The sequence below is a fragment of the Podarcis erhardii genome (genome assembly GCF_964252035.2).
Source record: "Podarcis erhardii genome assembly, chromosome: 2".
Lineage (NCBI taxonomy): Eukaryota > Metazoa > Chordata > Lepidosauria > Squamata > Lacertidae > Podarcis > Podarcis erhardii.
Window position 1 is genome coordinate 58,161,607 of NC_138498.1, and position 20,154 is coordinate 58,181,760.

At 41.9% G+C, this 20,154-nt stretch overlaps 1 protein-coding gene across 3 annotated transcripts in view; it reads right to left on the reverse strand.

Annotated features, from left to right (window-relative positions):
• Positions 1–20,154, reverse strand: part of FSTL4 (follistatin like 4) — a 360,182-nt gene that overhangs the window by 150,876 nt on the left and 189,152 nt on the right. For all 3 annotated transcript variants that reach the window (XM_081850327.1, XM_081850326.1, XM_081850325.1), the window contains exons 5-6: positions 9,034–9,221; positions 3,457–3,577 (exon numbers count right to left, since the gene is read on the reverse strand). In XM_081850327.1, the coding sequence (XP_081706453.1) occupies positions 3,457–3,577; positions 9,034–9,221 (309 nt within the window). The remainder of the gene's footprint in view (positions 1–3,456; positions 3,578–9,033; positions 9,222–20,154) is intronic.

Sequence of the window (20,154 nt, forward strand, 5' to 3'; positions counted from 1 at the left end):
CTTCTGAACTCCTAAAAGGCAGATTATTGTTATGCAAAGTAGTCTTCCCCCAAAACTTAAGTTTAAAAGTTCCATTGGATATGCTTCTGGTCCCATTGTCAATTTCCTCCAGGGTCTAATTCCTGGCAAAAGGCACATAGTAGTTAGTGAGCTACCCCTGGCTCACCTCATAGTTTCACCTTGTGAATTTTCTCAGAAGACTATCAGGAAAAAGTGAGGTCTTTCCAAGGATTCAACCAAGCTTCAGAAGGAAGCCCCTTCCATGCCAGATTTTCCCTTTCCCAAGCAAATTTACCTTAACAATAGTCAAGAGAGTGAGACAAGTGGGTAGGTATGAAATAGCTGGCATCGTATAGGCCTCTGGCTTCTGATCTCAGGGACATCCTTAGACACTTGTGTGCATGAAATCTACTTTAATTGACTTGGGATGCACTAGGTCCTAAAATCCCCTTCAGCTGCAACCGTGCGCATGCTTGGAAGCATCAAAATCTTAACCAGGAGGCTTCTCAGGCTTCTAATGTCCCCTGTTATACCTGTAGATTCCCTGTCCTTTTCAAGGATGGTTAGTTTGCTTGGAAAAGAAGGGGTCTGATGGGAAGGGCTGTCAAGTGGGGGGGCCTAATATAACCTGGGTCTGATCTTGAGAAGGCACTGGAACTCGGGGGCTGTATCCAATGCTAATCCTACCCAGAGACATTGAAGTTAGTAGATATGACTGACTTAGGTTCATTAACCCTGCCCTGGGGTCCCTTTTTCTTAAAGCATTAGTAATTGCTGAAGGGGGCATTGGGGAGTGGGTGAGTTGCAGAGAAATCCTCACTCAATCATTTCCACATCTTTCATTTTTCTGCCCCAAATGAGCCCCACAAGCCTGGTGACACCTCACGGTATCCTGGGACGGTGTCAGGGCTCCAGCATCCTAGCAGGGTTCATGTCTGACATTTCTTGCGGGTTACCCTTTAAATCATGCATCACCTCCCGCCATTTCTTAGTACCGGGTGACTGAGCGAATGATATTTTTATTCAAACCGTTAATCTACTGCCTACATTGAAACAAAACTCTTAAGTGGTAATTTTGCCCAATACCCGTCATACAGCATTCCTCTGGGGCACTGAACTGCTTAGCACAATCACAGGTTAATCCCACTGAAGAGCACTAGAATAGGAGGGCGCCCAGTGCTAAGGGCCCCTTTCAAGCCTGAAGTTGGTCCTCTGTTGACTCTGCTTGCTCCCTCATGCAGTTCTAAATTCATGTTTACAAAGGTGTTGAACATGTATCCATTGCACGTCTGCTCCAAATGATCCATCACCATCCAGAAAAAGCTGCCGTTCTTTTCAAAAAGTTGCTGGGAGAATTATACATGATTACTTCTGTATACACTCTCTAGTGTGAACCTTTGCTACGAAAGGTAGATAAGAGAAAGATGGTGCTTTACTTGTACAGTGGTACCTTGGGGTTAATAACTTAATTCATTCTGGAGGTCCGTTCTTAACCTGAAACTGATCTTAACCTGAGGTACTACTTTAACTAATGGGGCCTCCCACTGCCACCGCACAATTTCTGTTCTCATCCTGAAGCAAAGTTCTTAACCTGAGGTACTATTTCTGGGTTAGCGGAGTCTGTAACCTGAAGTGTCTGTAACCCGAAGCGTCTGTAACCCAAGGTACCACTGTATTCAGTCAGCGGCTTCAAATATTGATAAGCCTATTATTTACACTGATTAGCCTACTGTGGATCAGAAATAGATAACTGGTATATTGTATCTTAAAGACACATAATGTAGCAGTTGCCATGCTTTATTCTGCTGAAGGATGAACCCCCAGCTTGATACAAAATGAGACCATCTCAAAAGAATTCAGAGTTAATACATACAATCTCGACTCTATTCTGAGCTCATCGCCCCAGACACTTTCTCATACCTGGTGCAGGGAAAGTTTATGGGTTGGCCTCCATCAAGATTGCATTAAGCCTAGACAAGGAACTATGGAAATTTAAGCAAGGAAGGAGCTAGGGGAAAGGAAGGAACAGTGATAATGACAAGAGGAAGGGCTTACAGTCCTGTTTTCTTAAAGAGTTCGGAGGATTTGAATTACAATGGGCTTGGGGATGAAGTGAGATTGTCATCAGAAGCTGCTGTCCAACAACAGGCATAATCATTAATTTCAGCCACACATTGCCATTACTGGAGAATCAAATGTTTAGATATGGCCCTAGAGACAGGCAATCCTTTCAAAGTTGTTGCTTATTCTCAGGTGACAGCAAGAAAACAGAGAAGAAAAATAACTTCACATAGCAATATTTGAACTCCAAACTTTTATGAAAAGAATTTGTTTTGTTGCTAAGCACAAATTGGAGTTCCATTACCTGCTGACAACACACAGAGGGAAAAAGTCAAGTCCATGTAGAAATCACCTTGTATACATTAAAACAAAATGCATAAGCTACAATGGCAAATTCTCAGTCCTCTCAGCGCTAAAACAAACCAACTATGATCAAGATTACACACATCAACTCCCCATTGATATATAAAGGGGAATTACAAATGATCGCTGATAAACTGTTTCTTGTGGGCTGCAAGAAATATCATGCATAATCCTCCCACTAAGAATGAAACACCACAACAATGCAGCCATCAAAGCCATCACTAAAGCAATCTTCTTCTGACATCTGTTCCATAAATTACTATTAACAACCGATGGGAGGGAGGAACCCCTATATTCTTTCAACATTTTCATGAGCATCACTCCCACATCTCCACACTAGGCACAAGTAGATAGATATTTGCCTACTAGCAAACAAAACCCTATCACAGCACTGAAATCTAATGGAAATGAAAACGTGTTTTCACCTCTAATTCTTGAAGAATTATATCTAACAAAGGTATGTTTTAAAAACAACAGCACAGATCATAGAATCACAGAGCTGGACGACACCCACTGCAACATTACACAGTCCCCCATCGGATTTGAAACCATACCGGACCCTGCTTAGCTTTTGCAAATGTGCTAGCAGTTTTATTACTCCATTTTGACAAAGCAAAGGTAAGAGTAAAAGAAGTGTGGGGACCACATGTAGTTTGTGTAAGAAATCCCTGCCCATAATTTCTTGCAGGAGAGGGTGCACCTTCCTTCATTCCTACTTTCCTTTCCCTTGCACAATCACTTAACAATGAGATGAGCTTGAGAGTGCTCACCTTCCACAGAATTATTACCACCCCCCAAAAAAACCCAATTTCATTTAGGCCTTACGCCACTTTTGTCATCTGCTGCTTGGTAACAGAATGAAGAACAAATGCATTAAACTTTTCCTGGGGAAGATCCAGCTGATTCAAGGGGCAAAAAGGTCCTTTAGGCACCCGGCAAGATGGGAGGACCCTTTCTTGTCCTACGTTTGTTCTGCACATCCATATGCAGAGGATTCACCTTAGAAGCATAGATAGCAATAAAGTCACTTACGGAATGCAGTATACAGTTCTTGCAGAGTTAAGGAACCATCATTGTTGTAATCATCAAATCGGAGAAGATCCTCTGGTGTACAATCTGAGAAAACTTCTTCCAGGTCGTCCCTTTTCATCAACTGTTGAGATCAGGAAAAGAGGTGGAATCATTAGAATTACTTAACCAAATTTAATTGAATATACTTTTTATTGCATGGGAAAACTGAACACTGGGATATTGTGGGGTGGGGAAATAGGCCATAAAAAGTACATAAGCTTGGTATGTTTAGACAAAAATTGCATTTTGTTAGGAATGTTGAGCTTTTCCTGATGTTTCCCATTATTGCTTGAAGGCTTCTACAGCTACCTTGTATGAGATAAAGTGGTTGGAAGGCAGGAGTCGCTAATAAATCACCAGGAGTTATCAATCACCAATGTGATTGTTTTATGTTGCAAAATTTGTTGCAATATATCTGAAGGAGCGTCTCCACCCCCATTGTTATACCCGGACACTGAGGTCCAGTGCCAAGGGCCTTCTGGCGGTTCCCTCCCTGCGAGAAGCCAAGTTACAGGGAACCAGGCAGAGGGCCTTCTTGGTAGTGGCGCCCTCCCTGTGGAACGCCCTCCCACCAGACTTTTAGAAGACATCTGAAGGCAGCCCTGTTTAGGGCAGCTTTTAATGTTTGATGTATTACAGTATTTTAATATTTTTTGGGAAGCCGCCCAGAGTGGCTGGGGAAGCCCAGCCAGATGGGCGGGGTATAAATAAATTATTATTATTATTATTATTATTATTATTATTATTATTCATCATCATCATCATCATCATTATTATACATCAAAACTAGGCTATACATGGCAATACTACATGCATGTTGTAATAGAAAAGCCAAGTTAACCCTAGCAGCAGCAGCAGCAGCAGCAACAACAACAACTTTCTATGAAGTAGGCAAAAATGTCTCAAAAGCCAATCAGGAATCATTCAGAAAGTTCCTATTTAACACCTAAACTGGCTAATCCCTACTTCCAAAAACTTCGGGAGGGCAGAAGGCAGCATCAGCCTACGTTCAGATCCACATAAATGTGTGACAACGCAATACAAGGAAGTCTCATGATACCATTTCAAAGATGGGGTGGGGGCAAACATGAGAATGCAGAGGGCCAAGATTCAAGTCACCAAGGATATGGTCAACAAGTGCTTCATGTTCTTCATGATATCAGATGTGGCTCATTTCACTGATGACAATGTCAAGTAATAATGCTAAAAACATGACCCTTCATCTACCATGTAAAATAGTCAATAAAAGTGAAATCAACCACAACTTCCAGGGTCTATCTTTTAAAGATAGAAATTTCCCTTTGTCTGCTTTTGTATTGAAAATTGATTAAGTTTTCACAATACTGACAAGCTCCTTTGATTTAATGCCAGGAAAGAAATCACTTTAGCAGTTATGAATTTAGCAGATTTATGAATCTGACCCTACAGACACAGCTTTAAATGAAAATAATATTTCAATTACCATAGCTGTTAATGGGCTTGTATACTCAGAAGTTTATCTGATATTTCACAAGAATAAGGCTGATGTGTGTGTGGTGGATTTCAATCAAATGTTTTTAGTGGCTAAGACTGAATTTGTACCATGAATTAAAAGAACAAAAAATGACCTTCTACTTATTTATTGCTAGGGGCGCTTTTCTCTCTGAAAAGAATTATTTGACATTAATTGAAGCAAATAAGTTGGCAATTCTCCAAAGGCTAAATTCCATTTTCCCTTAACTTTCCCTCTTTTTTTTAACCAGTTCAATATTGGGTAGGAAGAAAGATTTGGCAGATGTGTTGCAACAAAATTATGGTCTACATTAAAAACAACAACAACCTATCCTTCCTTTCAACCAAGTTAACTAAACTAACAGAAGCAATTATCATGTTCCTACATTAATTTTTGATCAATCATTTCCTATATAATTGTTATGGCTTCTCATTTAATATCATTGTTATAGCTTCTCATTTATTTATCAGTATACAATATACAAGAGCACTGACAGTGTATACTGACAGTGTATATGAAGTCGCCCAGACTGTCATCTTATACAAAGCCCTGCTACATGCAACAGTTACATGCCGAATTTGACATACATAAGAGAGCCTAGGAAGTGATACATCATATATAACTTCATGCTATATGAGAATAACTATGATGTGGAAGTCAAGATGGGCTATGAAAACAAAGAAGTGGCCTCCTGCCAAATCCTCTGCAAACTTGTCTGTAGACTTGGAACATAAGAATATAGGAATCTGTCTTGCGCTGAGTCAGACCATTGCTCCATCTAGCTTGGTATTGTCTACAGTGACTGGAAGCACCTCTCCAGGATTTCAGACAGGGACTTCTCCCAGTCCTACATGGGGGTGCCAGGGATGCCACAATGCAAGGCAGATGCTCTACCACTGAGCTATGCCCTTTCCCTAGCTGGACACAGCAGAAAGAAGGCTGCATTTGCTCCCCTGATCCAAAGGTTGAGTAAACATGGGTAAACATCCCATGGGTAAATAGCCTATGAAGATAGTGTCCCTTCCATTTCTTTACTTTCTCTTGTGTGACTTACTGGCTGCCATTTGCTCCTGTAAAATTTTGCACTTTGCAACATCACTTCAGTGTGTGGGGAAATGGCCAGCCATACCTTCCTCTGGCTTGTCTGGATTCCACTGCCAGGGAACTCATACAAGGGTGCAATGCTTCAGGGAATGAATATAATAGGTTCCTGAAACAAAGGAGTCCTCCCTCCACTTCCCTTCGTAAAAACAATAGCGCTCTCTCTCTCTCTCTCTCTTCCTCTCTTCCTCCTTAAGCCAGATCATGTTACACTTTAGAATGACCAAAGAGAGAGAGCCCTAGATTTACGTAGTTATGCAGATATGAGCATATTTTACTCTAATAATAATAATAATAATAATAATAATTTATTATTTATACCCCGCCCATCTGGCTAAGTGAAAGGCACTGCAAGTATCACCGAACAGGTATGCCCCATGCCTCAAGGGTGCTCCTGAGTGAATGTCCTTATTTTCCTCCTTACAAACAAATGGTTTCTGTTTACCCCTAAGGGAGAGAAGTAAAGTGCTCACTACTCAGCCCAGCTGAAATTCAAGGCATATGAGAACGCAGCTCATGTCTCTGTGCTCAGGAGCCTTGGCAATATGCAAGCCCTCCCTCCAAACAAATAAATCTGCTAAAATGATGGGAATTCTGCTCGTAAGATAATGAAAACCACTTCTTTCATTCCACTGTAACATGCATCATATATAGTAGCTACTCCCAATGCCTGATTACATTTGCATTTCGCTTTGTCAGTGCATCACACACACACACACAATGACATTTTGCAGTTTTTTCAAGCCTGAAAAATATCACATTTCTGCTCAACCAATTAGTGCTCATTCATGAATTTAACAGACATTGGATGTTATATGGTCTTTCCTTCTTTGATCTATCATAACAACTCAGCCAAAGAGGTGATTTCTCAAAACTTCTCATTCAAAACATCTCAACATGCCATGTTATTGTGACAATTAAGTTGTGCAGCTATTTAATCCATTCAAGGTGGGACTTACTAGGAGTACATTTCAGCAGATAAACAAACAAAACAGATGGAGAAAGAAATATTGTGTAAGGGCTAATTAACATTTCAGTTAGGATGCTTATTAACCAAATCCATTATGTGGTTCCCACCCTCCCCTCTCCTTCCTTTGTTCAGGGAACTTAGGGATTGGGCAAAATTTGCCTTTTTCTGGTCTTTTGCAGAAGGTAAAGCAGCATCTTGCTGCCTCCTGAAAACTCTCAAAAAAATATAGCCCCTCATCAGTTGAGGCCTCCTTGCCCTCAACTGTCAGTGGGAGAGATGGGAAGAAGACCTCATTCCACTGAAAATTCATTCCTGAAAATTCGCAGAGGAAAAGGAGACAAACTACCCAGCAAATCTCCTAAGAACATTAGAAGAGCTTGTTGGATCAGGCCAATAGCTCATCTTGCCCAGCCAGATGCCTGTAGGAAACCAACAATCAGAACATGAGAACAAGAGCCTCTCCCCTCTTGTGGTTTTCAGCAACTCTGTCATCTTACAAGAACAAATGGAATCCTCCTTAATGAGGGTCCTGGTTGCGCACAGGCCCCTAAGGCCCCCCCGCTAGGAGAGTTGTTGCTGGGCATGGCCCAAGCCTTAACCGTTGGGCCCCAGGATCGCGCCAGGCTGTTTGGGACAATTGGGACAGTTGGCGCGATTCCTGGGGCCTACAAAAGTGGCAGTGCGCCGTAACTGGGGGCACATGCTTCGCACTGCCAAACACCCACCCTCCCTCCCTAATTTTAGGCGGTGCTGCTTTGGCCTTGCTTTGGGTTGGGTCGCCTGCTTTGGAGCAGGGGCTGGGTAGGAATTATTTTCATTTGACAGATTGGCTGTAGCCACTTGGTTTTTGCCTACCCCCTTAGCAATCGGCACAACTTTGTAAGGTTTGGTGGTTAGGCATTGGCTTATTGAAGTGTGTGGGAGGGGAGGTGCGGCCATCACTTGCCCCTCCATGAATAAGGGTATTCCGGTAAAGGAATCTGGGGGTCCTGGATCTCGTCAGAAGTCCGCTTGAGGGGCTAGGGCCATGCCAGGACCACAGGAACCCTGGGGTAAGCTTCGGTTGGTCTTCATTGATGTTGCTCCCTCATTTGGTGTTTACCCTTTCAGACTTCCAGCCAGAGAGGCAGGAGTCAGTTATAGTCTGTTGCCAATGCCTAAGCCAATACCACTCACTTTGCTGTAATCAATAAAGTTGTGGCCTAAATTTTGCGCAATGACTTAAACTAAAAATTAGGTGACAGTGTGAAGTTATTTTCAGGGGAAGGGCTTGGGGGCCTCAAAGCACAAATGAACATGGTGGATCAGATCAAGGATCCATCCTTTTTCCTGGTTAGCTGAATCTTTCTCAAAAATGCATAATCAGGGCATGATGGGAATAACCTTCCACAACATGATGATAAAGACAATATCACTTTGTGTGTGTGTGTGTGTGTGTGTGTGTGTGTGTGTGTGTGTGTGTGTCTCACCACCATATATCTAAATTGATCAATTGTCAATCAACACTTCTGCAGCTACAAAAGGATATTGTACATGTGGGACAGAAACTGTTGTTAATGAAATTTTTAGTATTAGAGCATCTCAGAGGAAGGAGGGAGAATCTATGCTGATTTTCATATTTAAATATTTTTCAATGCAAATAAAATCTGATATCTGTCAGCGAGCAGGGCATGTTTAAAAAAGATGATTGCAGACGCAAACCTATATTTGCCAGAGAGCTAAGGAGGGGGAAAAAAGTGGCATAGAAAATTCTTATTTTGAAAAATATCCTTAACAATATAAAATAATGCCACCGCTTCCTGAGGCAGATGGGAGAAAAGTCAGCTACAGCAAGATATTTCATAGTCTAATTTTCAGCAGAGTTTTACAAACAGCTAGTCTCTTGAGGATTCCACTGTGGTTACACTCAATTTACACTTTGAATGGGAAATGCAGTCCACTTCATAATTTGATTTTCATTGAACAACAAACCCACCTGAGCCAATTCAGAGCTGCTGAGGTGCCCATCACCATTTATATCCAAGTGGTTAAACATATCTTCAACTAAGAAGCGCTTCTGGATTCTCTCATCTCCTGGGTGATTTTGCTGCCTCTGCCGGTGAGATTGAAGGTCCAGCAGGATACCCTTCAGTTGACGGTAGTCTGCCATTGTACACATGTCACCTGAAAGATAAAACATGATTACATGACTGCATGCCTCTCCCTGCTTGATCTGCTTAAAGACTGCACTTCTGCAGAGCCAGAAAAGGTGCCGCCCAAAGGGAAATGCCCTGCACCTACTGAGGTTTTCAAAAGCAGTGCTTTAAGATGATCCTAATGAGATGCCCTTTCATAAAGACAAGGTTTTCCCCCTCTCTAAATCCTACCTCCAAGGAACTTCATCAGTATCTCACTTTACAGATTATACGGCTTCACTCAGCAGACAACCGTGTAAAATGTAATATCTGCTGGATGCATTAAATGTCCTCTAGATGCTTTTTAAAAAGTATCCTTATTTGCCCCCACATAGTCGCAGTTTATGCACCGCTGCGTTTCAACAGTGCAGTCCGGTTTTTCTAATATATAAGGAGAAGATTAGAGTGGCTTTGAAGTGGTGATCATAACTAACTGAGTCTCAAGGCGTGAACTGCTGATTATCAGGCGGAAGTGCTGTGGTATCATTTGCACACTGTAAATATGCCATTTACAAGCTGAAACTCAAATTACCAAACTCGAAAACCATTAGTTCTGTGGCTGTGTTATATTACAAAAGTTTCAAAAGGTTTTTTTTAAAAAAACAAACAAACGAATAAATAAAAATAAAAATAAAAGAAACAATACTGCTTGAAAGCGGCTTGTGGTACCAGGACCCACATGACTTAACCCTCCCCTGTGCTGTTTTCAAGCTCTGACCCATTTGACACCACATCACATAACAGAATGCTCTGTGCACTCTTCTTCGACTGCATCTCCGGAGGATGTACTTGGTAACATCTGCAAAAAGAACTCCCTACTGTAGAAGGGAGCACAACTAGCCTAATCAAAGACTTGAACTCAGCTGGCCAGGTACATAGCACTGTAAAGCAAAGAGGATGGAGGGCAACTCCAAATCTTCCCAGACGTTTCCCTCGGATATAAGATATCCTGTTTTCCATGGGACTGACTTCCTGATAATGAGTTCAAGATTAGGATGATAGGATATGTAACCAAAATGGGGCTTCTACTGGTTTGCCGCAGCTCTTTTCCCCTTTCTGTCAGTGGAGGTTGGGACAGGGACCAGTGAAGTATGTAAGGGACCACTAATGTTCAGAATAAAAAGATCCCATAAGTAAGTCTGACTGGGGAAACAGTGGACAGAAATGGAGTAACATTGAAGTGGAGTATGTATTAGTGGAGGAGCCAACATTTTGTTACAACCAGAGGCGTAGGAAGGGGGGTGCGGGGGGCGCAGACCAGACCAGGTGTCATCCCTGATGGGGGTGACGACTCCCAAGCCTACCCCGAGCCGTTGATGTGGGGTGTGACAAAAAAATTTCCACACCGGGTACCACCTGACCTTGCTATGCCTCTGGGTACAACTGTATCCTTTCAAGAACGACTATGTTCTAAAGAGTGTTTTATGTGCATTTTGTTGAACACGTTTAGAAACCTCCCTGGTAAAACAGAGTTTCTGGTTGTGGGAAGGTTTCTAAGGCTGTTAAACAGAACATGCTCCTAAACTCTCTATACTTTTCACATGAAATGCATGAAGGTCCCATTAAAGATTCTTCATGCCTGTGGGGACACTGGGAGGCAGATCGTTTTAGCTCTTGTGTCTTTGGGTGAATGCCTGAATCGTGCTTTAATGGAAACTCAAATCATGGGAGAAGGAGAACACCAAGAGAACAGAAAATCTTCCTTTTAAAACCCCACTCCCACAATAAGTAGAGCTGCACACTGTAATTGGTATATTAATCAACTAAAGCTTTAGGCAATTAATCAAATGATGCCACTTTTAATCAGTAAGTGCAGATTTTCATCAGTGGGGCTGTGAGTTAATAGCACAGTTGTTATGTAACCATTTTAGCTCTGGTTTATCTATTTGAGAGGAATGGGGGGGGGGAATACTAAAAGTGGCCTTTCCCTTTGCCCATCAGCACTGGATTTTGTTTATGGGGTTGTAAATTATTATACACTTCCTTCACTGTCTCAGTATACATTGTGGTGATGGGCAATTCAGCAAATGTAATTTAATCAATGTAAATTTAATTGACTAATGAACACAGTAATTGGTGACATGCCATTTAATTAATAATAAAAAAAATTTATTTAGGCTGCAGTCCTAAGCACCCTTACTAGGCAGCAAGGCCTACAGATTTTAAAGGATGGCAATGTTTTGGTTTGTACAGGCAGTGCTTCCGATATGTATTTGTTTGAGCACATGCACATCTCACCAAACCTGGAAGTGACCTGAAAACATCACAAAAAAGGGGTGGAACGGGACGGGACAGGGTGGGGCAGGGTGGGGGGTGGAATGGGGTGTTTGAAGGATTTTTTAACGGTGTTTCAAATATATATGATTTCACTTAAATGTGTGGTAGCATGGAATGTAACCCCCATGTAAATTGGGAGTTGCTTGTATATTGTTTTGGGAAGTGTGAATGGAGTAGCTTCACTTTTAACTGTGAACTGAACCAAAATCATCCCCCACCCCCAGAAGGCATAGCATGATCCCACCCAAGCAGAGCATAAGACCTGTCTACCTTCTATCATATGAATCTGTCCAATAACGCCTCCAGAGAGAAGCTCATCTGGATCCATTTTCGATCTCTTCCCAGTGCAAAAGTGACTGGAAATTTTATTTGCCCAGTTCTTCCAGTATCTTGTATATCTGGTTTTAGCAGTTGCTTTATACATAGTCTGGCTTTCATTGATTTCCATGCTTTGTATTGTTTCTATTGCTGTATTTTCTTGTGCTGTTTTACTCTGTGTGTATTGTAGCTTGCATTGAAAGTTTATGCTGCAGCATAGCTGGCAATTCAGTCAATACATAGTGTGGGATTCAACTAAATTGTTGCGTGCATGGAACAAGGTCCAGTTGCACGACATGACCATCTCCTTGCCCTATGCATCTCCGGTGTCCCTTAAATCTGCTTTGGGGAGTTGGAGGAACCCTCTGAACAAAATTAGGTGGTCACATAGAGAGGACCTTGTTCCCCATATGCATACCACACTCAGCACTACATTGAATGTTACCCATGTGGTTGTATTCCACTGAGTCCTACTCAAGGTAAACCCACTAGAATTAAACTACCTAAGTTAGGCATGTGCATTAATTTCAATGGGTCTATTCTATGTATTCAGTGGCCAGGAGTGCCTTCCATCAGCTTCGGCTGCTGGCCCAGCTACACCCCCATCTGGATAGGGATTCCCTAACTACTGTTGTCTATGCTCTGGTAACCTCAAGGTTAGATTACTGCAATGCAATATATGTAGGGCTGCCTCTGAAGACAGTTTGGAAACTTCAGCTAGTGCAGAATTCAGTGGCCAGGCAGTACGGTTTGAACATATTACACCAATCTTGGTGCAACTGCACTGGCTACCAATTAGTTTCTGGGCTCAATTCAAAGTGCTGGTTTTGACCTATAAAGCATTAAACGGCTCAGGACCACAATACCTCAAGGACTGCCTCTTTCCATATGAACCTACCCGGACCCTGAGATCATCTTCTGAGGCCTTGCTTCGTGTGCCGCCTCCTCGAGAGGTCTGGAGGGTGGCAACACGAGAAGAGGCCTTCTCTGCAGTGGCTCCCCATCTGTGGAATGCTCTCCCCGGGGAAGTTCACCTGGCGTCTTCATTATACACCTTTAGGCCACAAGCAAAAATGTACCTTTTTAGCGAGGCCTTTGCTTGATCTTATTTACATCCTATGCCCTTTTAAAATGTGTTTTTTGTGGGGGAGGGGGGCTATTGGGTTGTTGTTTTTATTTTTATTATGTATTTTGTGGTTTTATATCTTGATTTTATTCTGTGAACTGCCCTGAGACCCCTGGGTATAGGGCGGTATATTATTATTATTATTATTATTATTATTATTATTATTATTATTATTATTAATATTGGCTATAACCCTTAATGTGCATGTAAATATCTCAAACATAAGACGGTGGTGTCTTCCTCACCTAAAGAGAGTGAAGTCCCCATATTTAAAACGACATTGAAAAAGGATTCAAATGACCGGTTCAAGACAGAGCTAGCACTTGATAAGCTATTCATGTTTCAGTTTGTCTTTTATGAATAGGTGTCTCTTTTTATATGAATGGCTAATCACAGGGAGCATTTCTACTCAGCCAGTTTATCCTTTAATATCATTCTGTGAGACGCATGGCTACCCCTCCGCCTGCATAGATAAAAATCACTGCTTGACACCTCTAGCACATCAGGGCATCACTTAAGTCTTATTCAGGCATCCCCCCCCCCCAGCCACCATTAAAAGCACATAAGGAAAGGGGAGGGGGTAGGCTGGCAATCTCTGCCCCTTCAGCGTTGAAGGGTAGCTTGACCTCAGGTTCTTTAGGGCTTTATAACTAAAACTTTAAATCTGACCCAGCCCCATATTGGCAGCCACTGCAACTCCTTTAATGGTGCTATAATGTGTACATACTGTAGCAAAATGTCATGCTCAGCAACCTAGCTGCCACATCCTGTACAGTGGTACCTCAGGTTACATACGCTTCAGGTTACATACGGTTCAGATTACAGACTCCGCTAACCCAGAAATAGTGCTTCAGGTTAAGAACTTTGTTTCAGGATGAGAACAGAAATCGTGCTCTGGCGGCATGGCGGCAGGAGGAGGCCACATTAGCTAAAGTGGTGCTTCAGGTTAAGAACAGTTTCAGGTTAAGTACGGACCTCCGGAATGAATTAAGTACTTAACCTGAGGTACCACTGTACTGGCTGCAGCAACTTCTGTACTCATGGAGGCTCCTTGCACAATTCAGAACTCACAGTTTAGAAGCTGCCTTGGTTGGTACACCAACTATGACCATTCCTGGTCCAGGTCAGCTTCAGCTCTGAGGTTCATGCATTGGTAACTTGAAGACTAGACTGCTGTAATGCTCTCTATGTGGGGCTGCCCTTAAGGTTGGTCCAGAAGCTGCACAGGTTTCTGATAGAAGGGCTCAGTAAGAATACCAACCATCTAGCATTTTCCCCTGTCCCTACTTTTGCCTCAGGTTTGCTCTCAGATATTGCGTTTAATAAGTATCATTGCATTTAATACATCGAGCAGAGAGAGAGAGAGTTCAAAGCTTTCTTTTCCCCAAGGGACACTTAATGGAACAGTTAACACAGAGACCATTTCTATTCAATATTATCGTTCTTTTTACAACACATATTAAATGACAATTAAAAATTACATATGCATAAGAATCAAAACAAGGAGAAAAAGAAATGGGTTGGATCCAGAGTGCCCTTTGAGGGAAGGGGAGGGCTGTGATCCAGTGGATGTGCCTGCTGGTGGAGGAAGAAGGGTGATTTTCACTAAAGCCCACTTTCGCCTGCCATGCCACCACCCGCTCTGTTTCAAATAGGGGTGGGAGTTGGTGGGATTTGATTGAGTTCACATTGAAAGGCAAACCTACCCAATTCACACACTTTCCAAAACAATGCATGAACTGAACATCCTTTAAAATCTGCACTTCTCTGAAGTTTGCAGCGCAGTTCTGCAGACACGAAAGTGTGTGCATAAAATGCATGAGTTTGTGAAAATAACAAACAAAAACATATATGGGGAACTGGTTTTGCAAAGGAGGATTTTGCACTAAAATGCAGATGAATTTCCCCGAGGACTTTTTTAAACCAACCAGCCAACCAACCAACCAACCAACCAACCAACCCACAAATAGTTATAGAATGCGGAAAACTGCAGATTGGAAAAATGACAAACAGAGAGAAAGCAAAACTGAGAGATTCGGCCACCCCTGATGCCTCTGTGTTCTCTTCCAATGCTGCAAGGGTGTTTCTGCATCTTCAGCAAGCAACCTTCTCGGAGAGGAAAGGAGCATTTGTGATGGAGGAGTTCCTCCTGTGTGGGTGATGCGAATTCTAAGAAGTAGACTAGCCTTCCTGGCGCTACTTTCTTCAAAAGCTTTACCCAAACTCCTGAAAGTGGCTTCCCTTCCTGCACTGTTCAACTGGGTGGCTTTATTTAAAAAAAAAAAAAATCCTGTAACTCCCTTACCTTCTCCACAAAAGGGTTCTTAAAATCCTATTTGAGATGTTTGTATAGGGCTTAGCAAGGGCAGTGGCTACTCTCTCCTTATCATTTCCCTTTACCCTCTTGCTGCTGTCAATGACACTTGTAATCTTCTTACGCTGTGCTTGGAATCCACTAGCTTTATCTACTAAATACTCTCACTTCTTAGGTTTTATTTGGCAGCACCAGTGGCTCATACAAATGTGTCCTCTTTCCGGCACTATAACTGTTGCTGCTAAGACAGACAGAATAATGGAACGCCTTTTTGTTATTTATTTAAAAAGTGCTCTCACAAATGTGTTCTTTCCTCTGCTTTGTTAAGTGCCCTCCAGCAGTTTCCTTTCCTTCACAACACGAATTCATTATTAGCAATTTATCTCATTTCAGAATATCCTCATTGGTGAGTCTTTTTAATAGGTAGCTCACAGCTGGGTTGCCTTGTTAGCAACCCCCAAGGACTCCTGATTCTTTCATAAATTGAACCTATATTCTATGTGCTACATTAGCTGGTTTTATGTCTTTTGAGGTACACCTTTGAGTCTGACCACCTGGTGTCCAAACCAGAAACATGGGTGTCAGTTTTCATCCATTTCCCCATCCCAAGGCAGGTTTTGAGAGACACATCCACTTTGAAGACATTGAAGCTTTAGAAACATTTCACTGGAGCGTTCACAGAGTGCAGGTAGTGAGGAAATCAGACGGTGTTAAAATAACTGGATACATTTATCAGTAGTCAAGTTTCTTGCCCTCTGGGTTGAAAATATCACTGATAATTTCTGCTCTCAAAGGATTGGGGTGGAATTCAACTTTGCACTAAGGAAATTATTCCATCAGCATAAGTATTTCTGATTGCTAGATGGAACAATCTCCCCTCCCCCTGCAACCTGTTCTGGGGGTTCTTCCAACCTCCCCAGACCAGATTTTAGGGGTGTCATGGATGGGGGAGGGGGGAAGTCCTGTTTGCTTTTATTTGCCCCTTTAATGAGCTCCTTCATGGGTAGCTTAGATGCATGGGCGGATGGGGGAGAAGGACTGCCCCTCTTCTGACACCCACAGGTTTTGCAAAGGGGTGTCTGTGCAAGTACAGCTGTACTCATGCTGGTGTTGCTTGAGATCAGAAACTCTGGATCATCAGAGGCCAGGGCCAGCAGGGTGTGGTAACACCAAGCGAAGGGCCAGTGTGTGCATTCAACCTTTGGCAGGAAGGCTGGTGACTAAGCATTTCAGCCCTGTTTATAATAGCTATAAATAATATCTAATCAGTGTGGCTACATCAACTGCAGAAACACTGCAGCGTGAGACACTACTCATTTGCAGAGTCTGTTGGGGATAGTGGCTCTCGCTGTTTTTAATGTTCCCCTGCCCAACATTTTGCTTTTCATTACAACCTGGGGCAGAAAAGCCCTGAATTTCATGGTCTTTCCAAATCTCATTTCATGACCTATAATTCAGGGGCTGCTTAAAGTTTCATTGGATCTGTATGGAAATTATGTTGAAAAATCCATCCCTTGTTTTCCAGGTCTCTTTATAATTGGATTTATTTATTTATTTAAAGTCCTTAACACAACCTAATTACACGTGTTTGTACTTTCAAAGTTATCTGCCTCACCTCTAATCATCAGGACTCACCAAATACATATCATGTAGCCACTCAATTAATAATCCATTGTAACAGCACTCTGAAGCCTTCTTTAGCAAAATTCCTGTCCCCTCCCCCTTCTAGAATATGATTGATGCTACTGGGGGTCAACACATCTCCCACTCTGAAGTGCCACTTCTGTTTCTTCAGATCCTTTTGATGCTATACAAATATTACACATAGGATACATCCACCGCAATGATTTCAATACATTTCCCTAGCTAAAAAGCAGAGGTTTTCACTGTGAGCATAGATATTCTCAATAGCATGTACTGAAGCTACATTCAAAAATCACGCTTCCACTCCAATGGGCAGGTTTTCCCCATTTTTCTTATTTCATTCCTTGATTTCAAAATTAGGCATGCATGCACTCTGTATAAAATTAAGGAGGAGTGGAAGCTTCCTGTTTTCCTATATTCCAGCTTTCATATGCATGTGTATTTGTGTGTGTTTCATGGAACAATTCAGAACTCCCATTGGATTGGTTCCACTTCAGAAATAAGATGGGGTAATTTAGATCTCCAAAATCCAGAGGGAAATTCAGAAGAGGAAAACTTCAGAAGCATTGCTTCCAATGGAGCCAAGAACCCAAGCCTTATTCATGGTATATATACATAGGGCTCCTCCCAGAGGAACTGGGGTCCTCTTATGTAGGCCTACATCAGATTGATGCTCTTCACACATCAATCAGGGATGATAGCCAGCACACATGTTGGCATCGGGGGAACATTCTGAATAGCCCTTTCACATGTTCAGTCTCCATGTGTCTTAAGAACTTCAATAGGGTTCTTAGTCAGCACAAAGCAACAGCACCTTCATATACTGCTAGAGGTGCTCTCTGAAGACATTTTTAAAAAGAAAAAGAATCTGTTTACATGTTTTATAATCTCCCAATATTCATGCGGTTTCAAAAAATGAAAAACACAGACTTTCAGGCTCTTGATTGCAAAAAGGCTCTGTAAATATTAATGTCCATCAAATTTACATGCTCTGTTCACAGAGGCCTATTCCCCCCCCCCTTTTTTTGTCTTCTCTTACACAGCAGCCACACAAATCATTCTGTTTAGCACTTCTGCATGCTTTGGCAGATAAAATATTGATCAGCCTGCCAAGAATCATAGAGCGTGGTCCTGTTTTTATGTCAGGACTTGGCAATGAACTACATTTATCAAGCCCATCCTCCCAGAGAATGGTAAGTGGTAAGTGATGACATCTCATTAATCCAGTAATTGGCCCTCCCTCAGTAATTGGCCCACTTTTGAAAATCCTACCCAAGGTTTCTGTGAAATGAAACAGATTATTATTGCGGAAGCTAAACACCAACCCACAGTTCACTGACTTTTGTGAAGTCAAATCTGCAAAACAACAAGAGTGTCAATCGGGTGTCGGGAAGGGGGTTAACTGAATGTTCTTCAAGCAGATGCAATTAACAAGAACCGGATGAACATGGCAGCAGCTCTGAACAGTGAAAACTTGGGTATTCCTGAACATGCTACTGTGAAAGACTGCCTGACATACAACAGGGGCTAGGAACTCTGGCGGCTGCCTTGCTGTTGTGTTGGGATAGCAGGAAAAACAAATCAGGAAGGAGCAGGCCTTTCACACACAACTATCCTTTATTACAGCATATCATTAAAGGAATAAGAACTAGTGTATTCCTTCTAGCACTGAGTATTTCCTCCACCATTCCCTAGAAAGCACACTTTTTAGCTATTCCAAATTCATTGTTTCATCATGCCACACAAGCGTCATACTTTAATACCAGAATTTTCAAATTTTAACAAAGCAGCATGGGGCTGCCACAGCTCTACATTCACAAAAGGCATCTGCTACTTTTATGTGTTGCACATAGAAACGGGAATTTAATTGGAGGCAGTTTTTTCCTTGTCACAGCACTGCAGAGATGAGAGAAGCCACAGCTTGTGGCATTTTCATTTTCATTCTCATTACTACTCTTAAAGGGGCAGGGGCCTCTCAGATAAAGGATACAGCAGCACCATACATTAATGATGTTAGCCACACAACATTACACAAGTCTATGCAGAATTAAGTTGCACTGCATTCAGTAGAGCTTACACCCAGGTACGTGGGTATAGGATTGAAGCCTAAGAGACCAGCTATCACAATAAGATGAACCAAAGTAAACAATATTAGAAACAATAAATGGTAGTTTTCCTCATGCAAGGAATAGATTGGGGGTGTATCATTAGGGCTATAATGTCTCTTTCCTTTATTACCTTGATCATACCCACCATATTCACTACCCCCCCCCCCTTTTTAACTAGAAGAAGAACAATGGAATGGGGGAAGCACAGATTTCTCATATTATCTAGTTTGGAATTTTTGTGCTGAATTCTCCATAACTGTATTATATAGTGATCTACATAATGTCGCTTCCTCCAAAAATCAATGGTGCATGTATCTAGATTTCCTTGTTGAGATGTGTTCCAGGGATTTCTGACATTTCCAATTTTTTAAGCTCACAGTGTCACTCAATATAGTCAGCTGCCAAAAATATGTGTCAATAAGTTTTCATCTCTGTAAATGAAGAGAATCACTTACTGAAAGTGAAAACCATTTGTTTAGCAAAAGAAATGCATCAATACCAGGGAAGATTCTGGAGCAGATCATTAAGCAAACAGTCTGTGAGCACCTAGAAAGGAATGCTGTGATCACCAATAGTCAGCATGGATTTCTGAAAAATAAGTCATGTCAGACTAACCTGATCTTGTTTTTTGACAGAATTACAACCCTGGTAGATGAAGGGAATGCAGTGGATTTTTTTTGTGCGTGTGCAAGAAATGCATTCATGCTGCCACAATTCCCATGCTCACACAGCGGCTCCCCAAAGTGCCCCAGGAATTTCAGAAATCAAAACACACAATGAGCACACGCACAACTGATGCAATCTGTCAGTGTGAACCTGCATCCCAGAACTGCATGACAAAACTGTCTTTAAAAAAACACACCCCAAAACCCATAGAAATTGATTCAAAGCTAAAATAGTCAACACTGCAACACGATTTCCATTTTGAAATTTATTTCCCTACCATCACAGGTTTTTAAAAGACATAAATATGCACCACCTGCTTCAGTGGAATATGAGCAGAGCACACTTCAAAACAGCATTGCCTAAACACCCATCCTCCTCCCCTTGAACAATACAGCAATCTCCCTTTACATATTTGCAGTTTGGTAACTCAGCAAATTTTCTTATTCTTCATCGCTGCCTGAAACTGGTG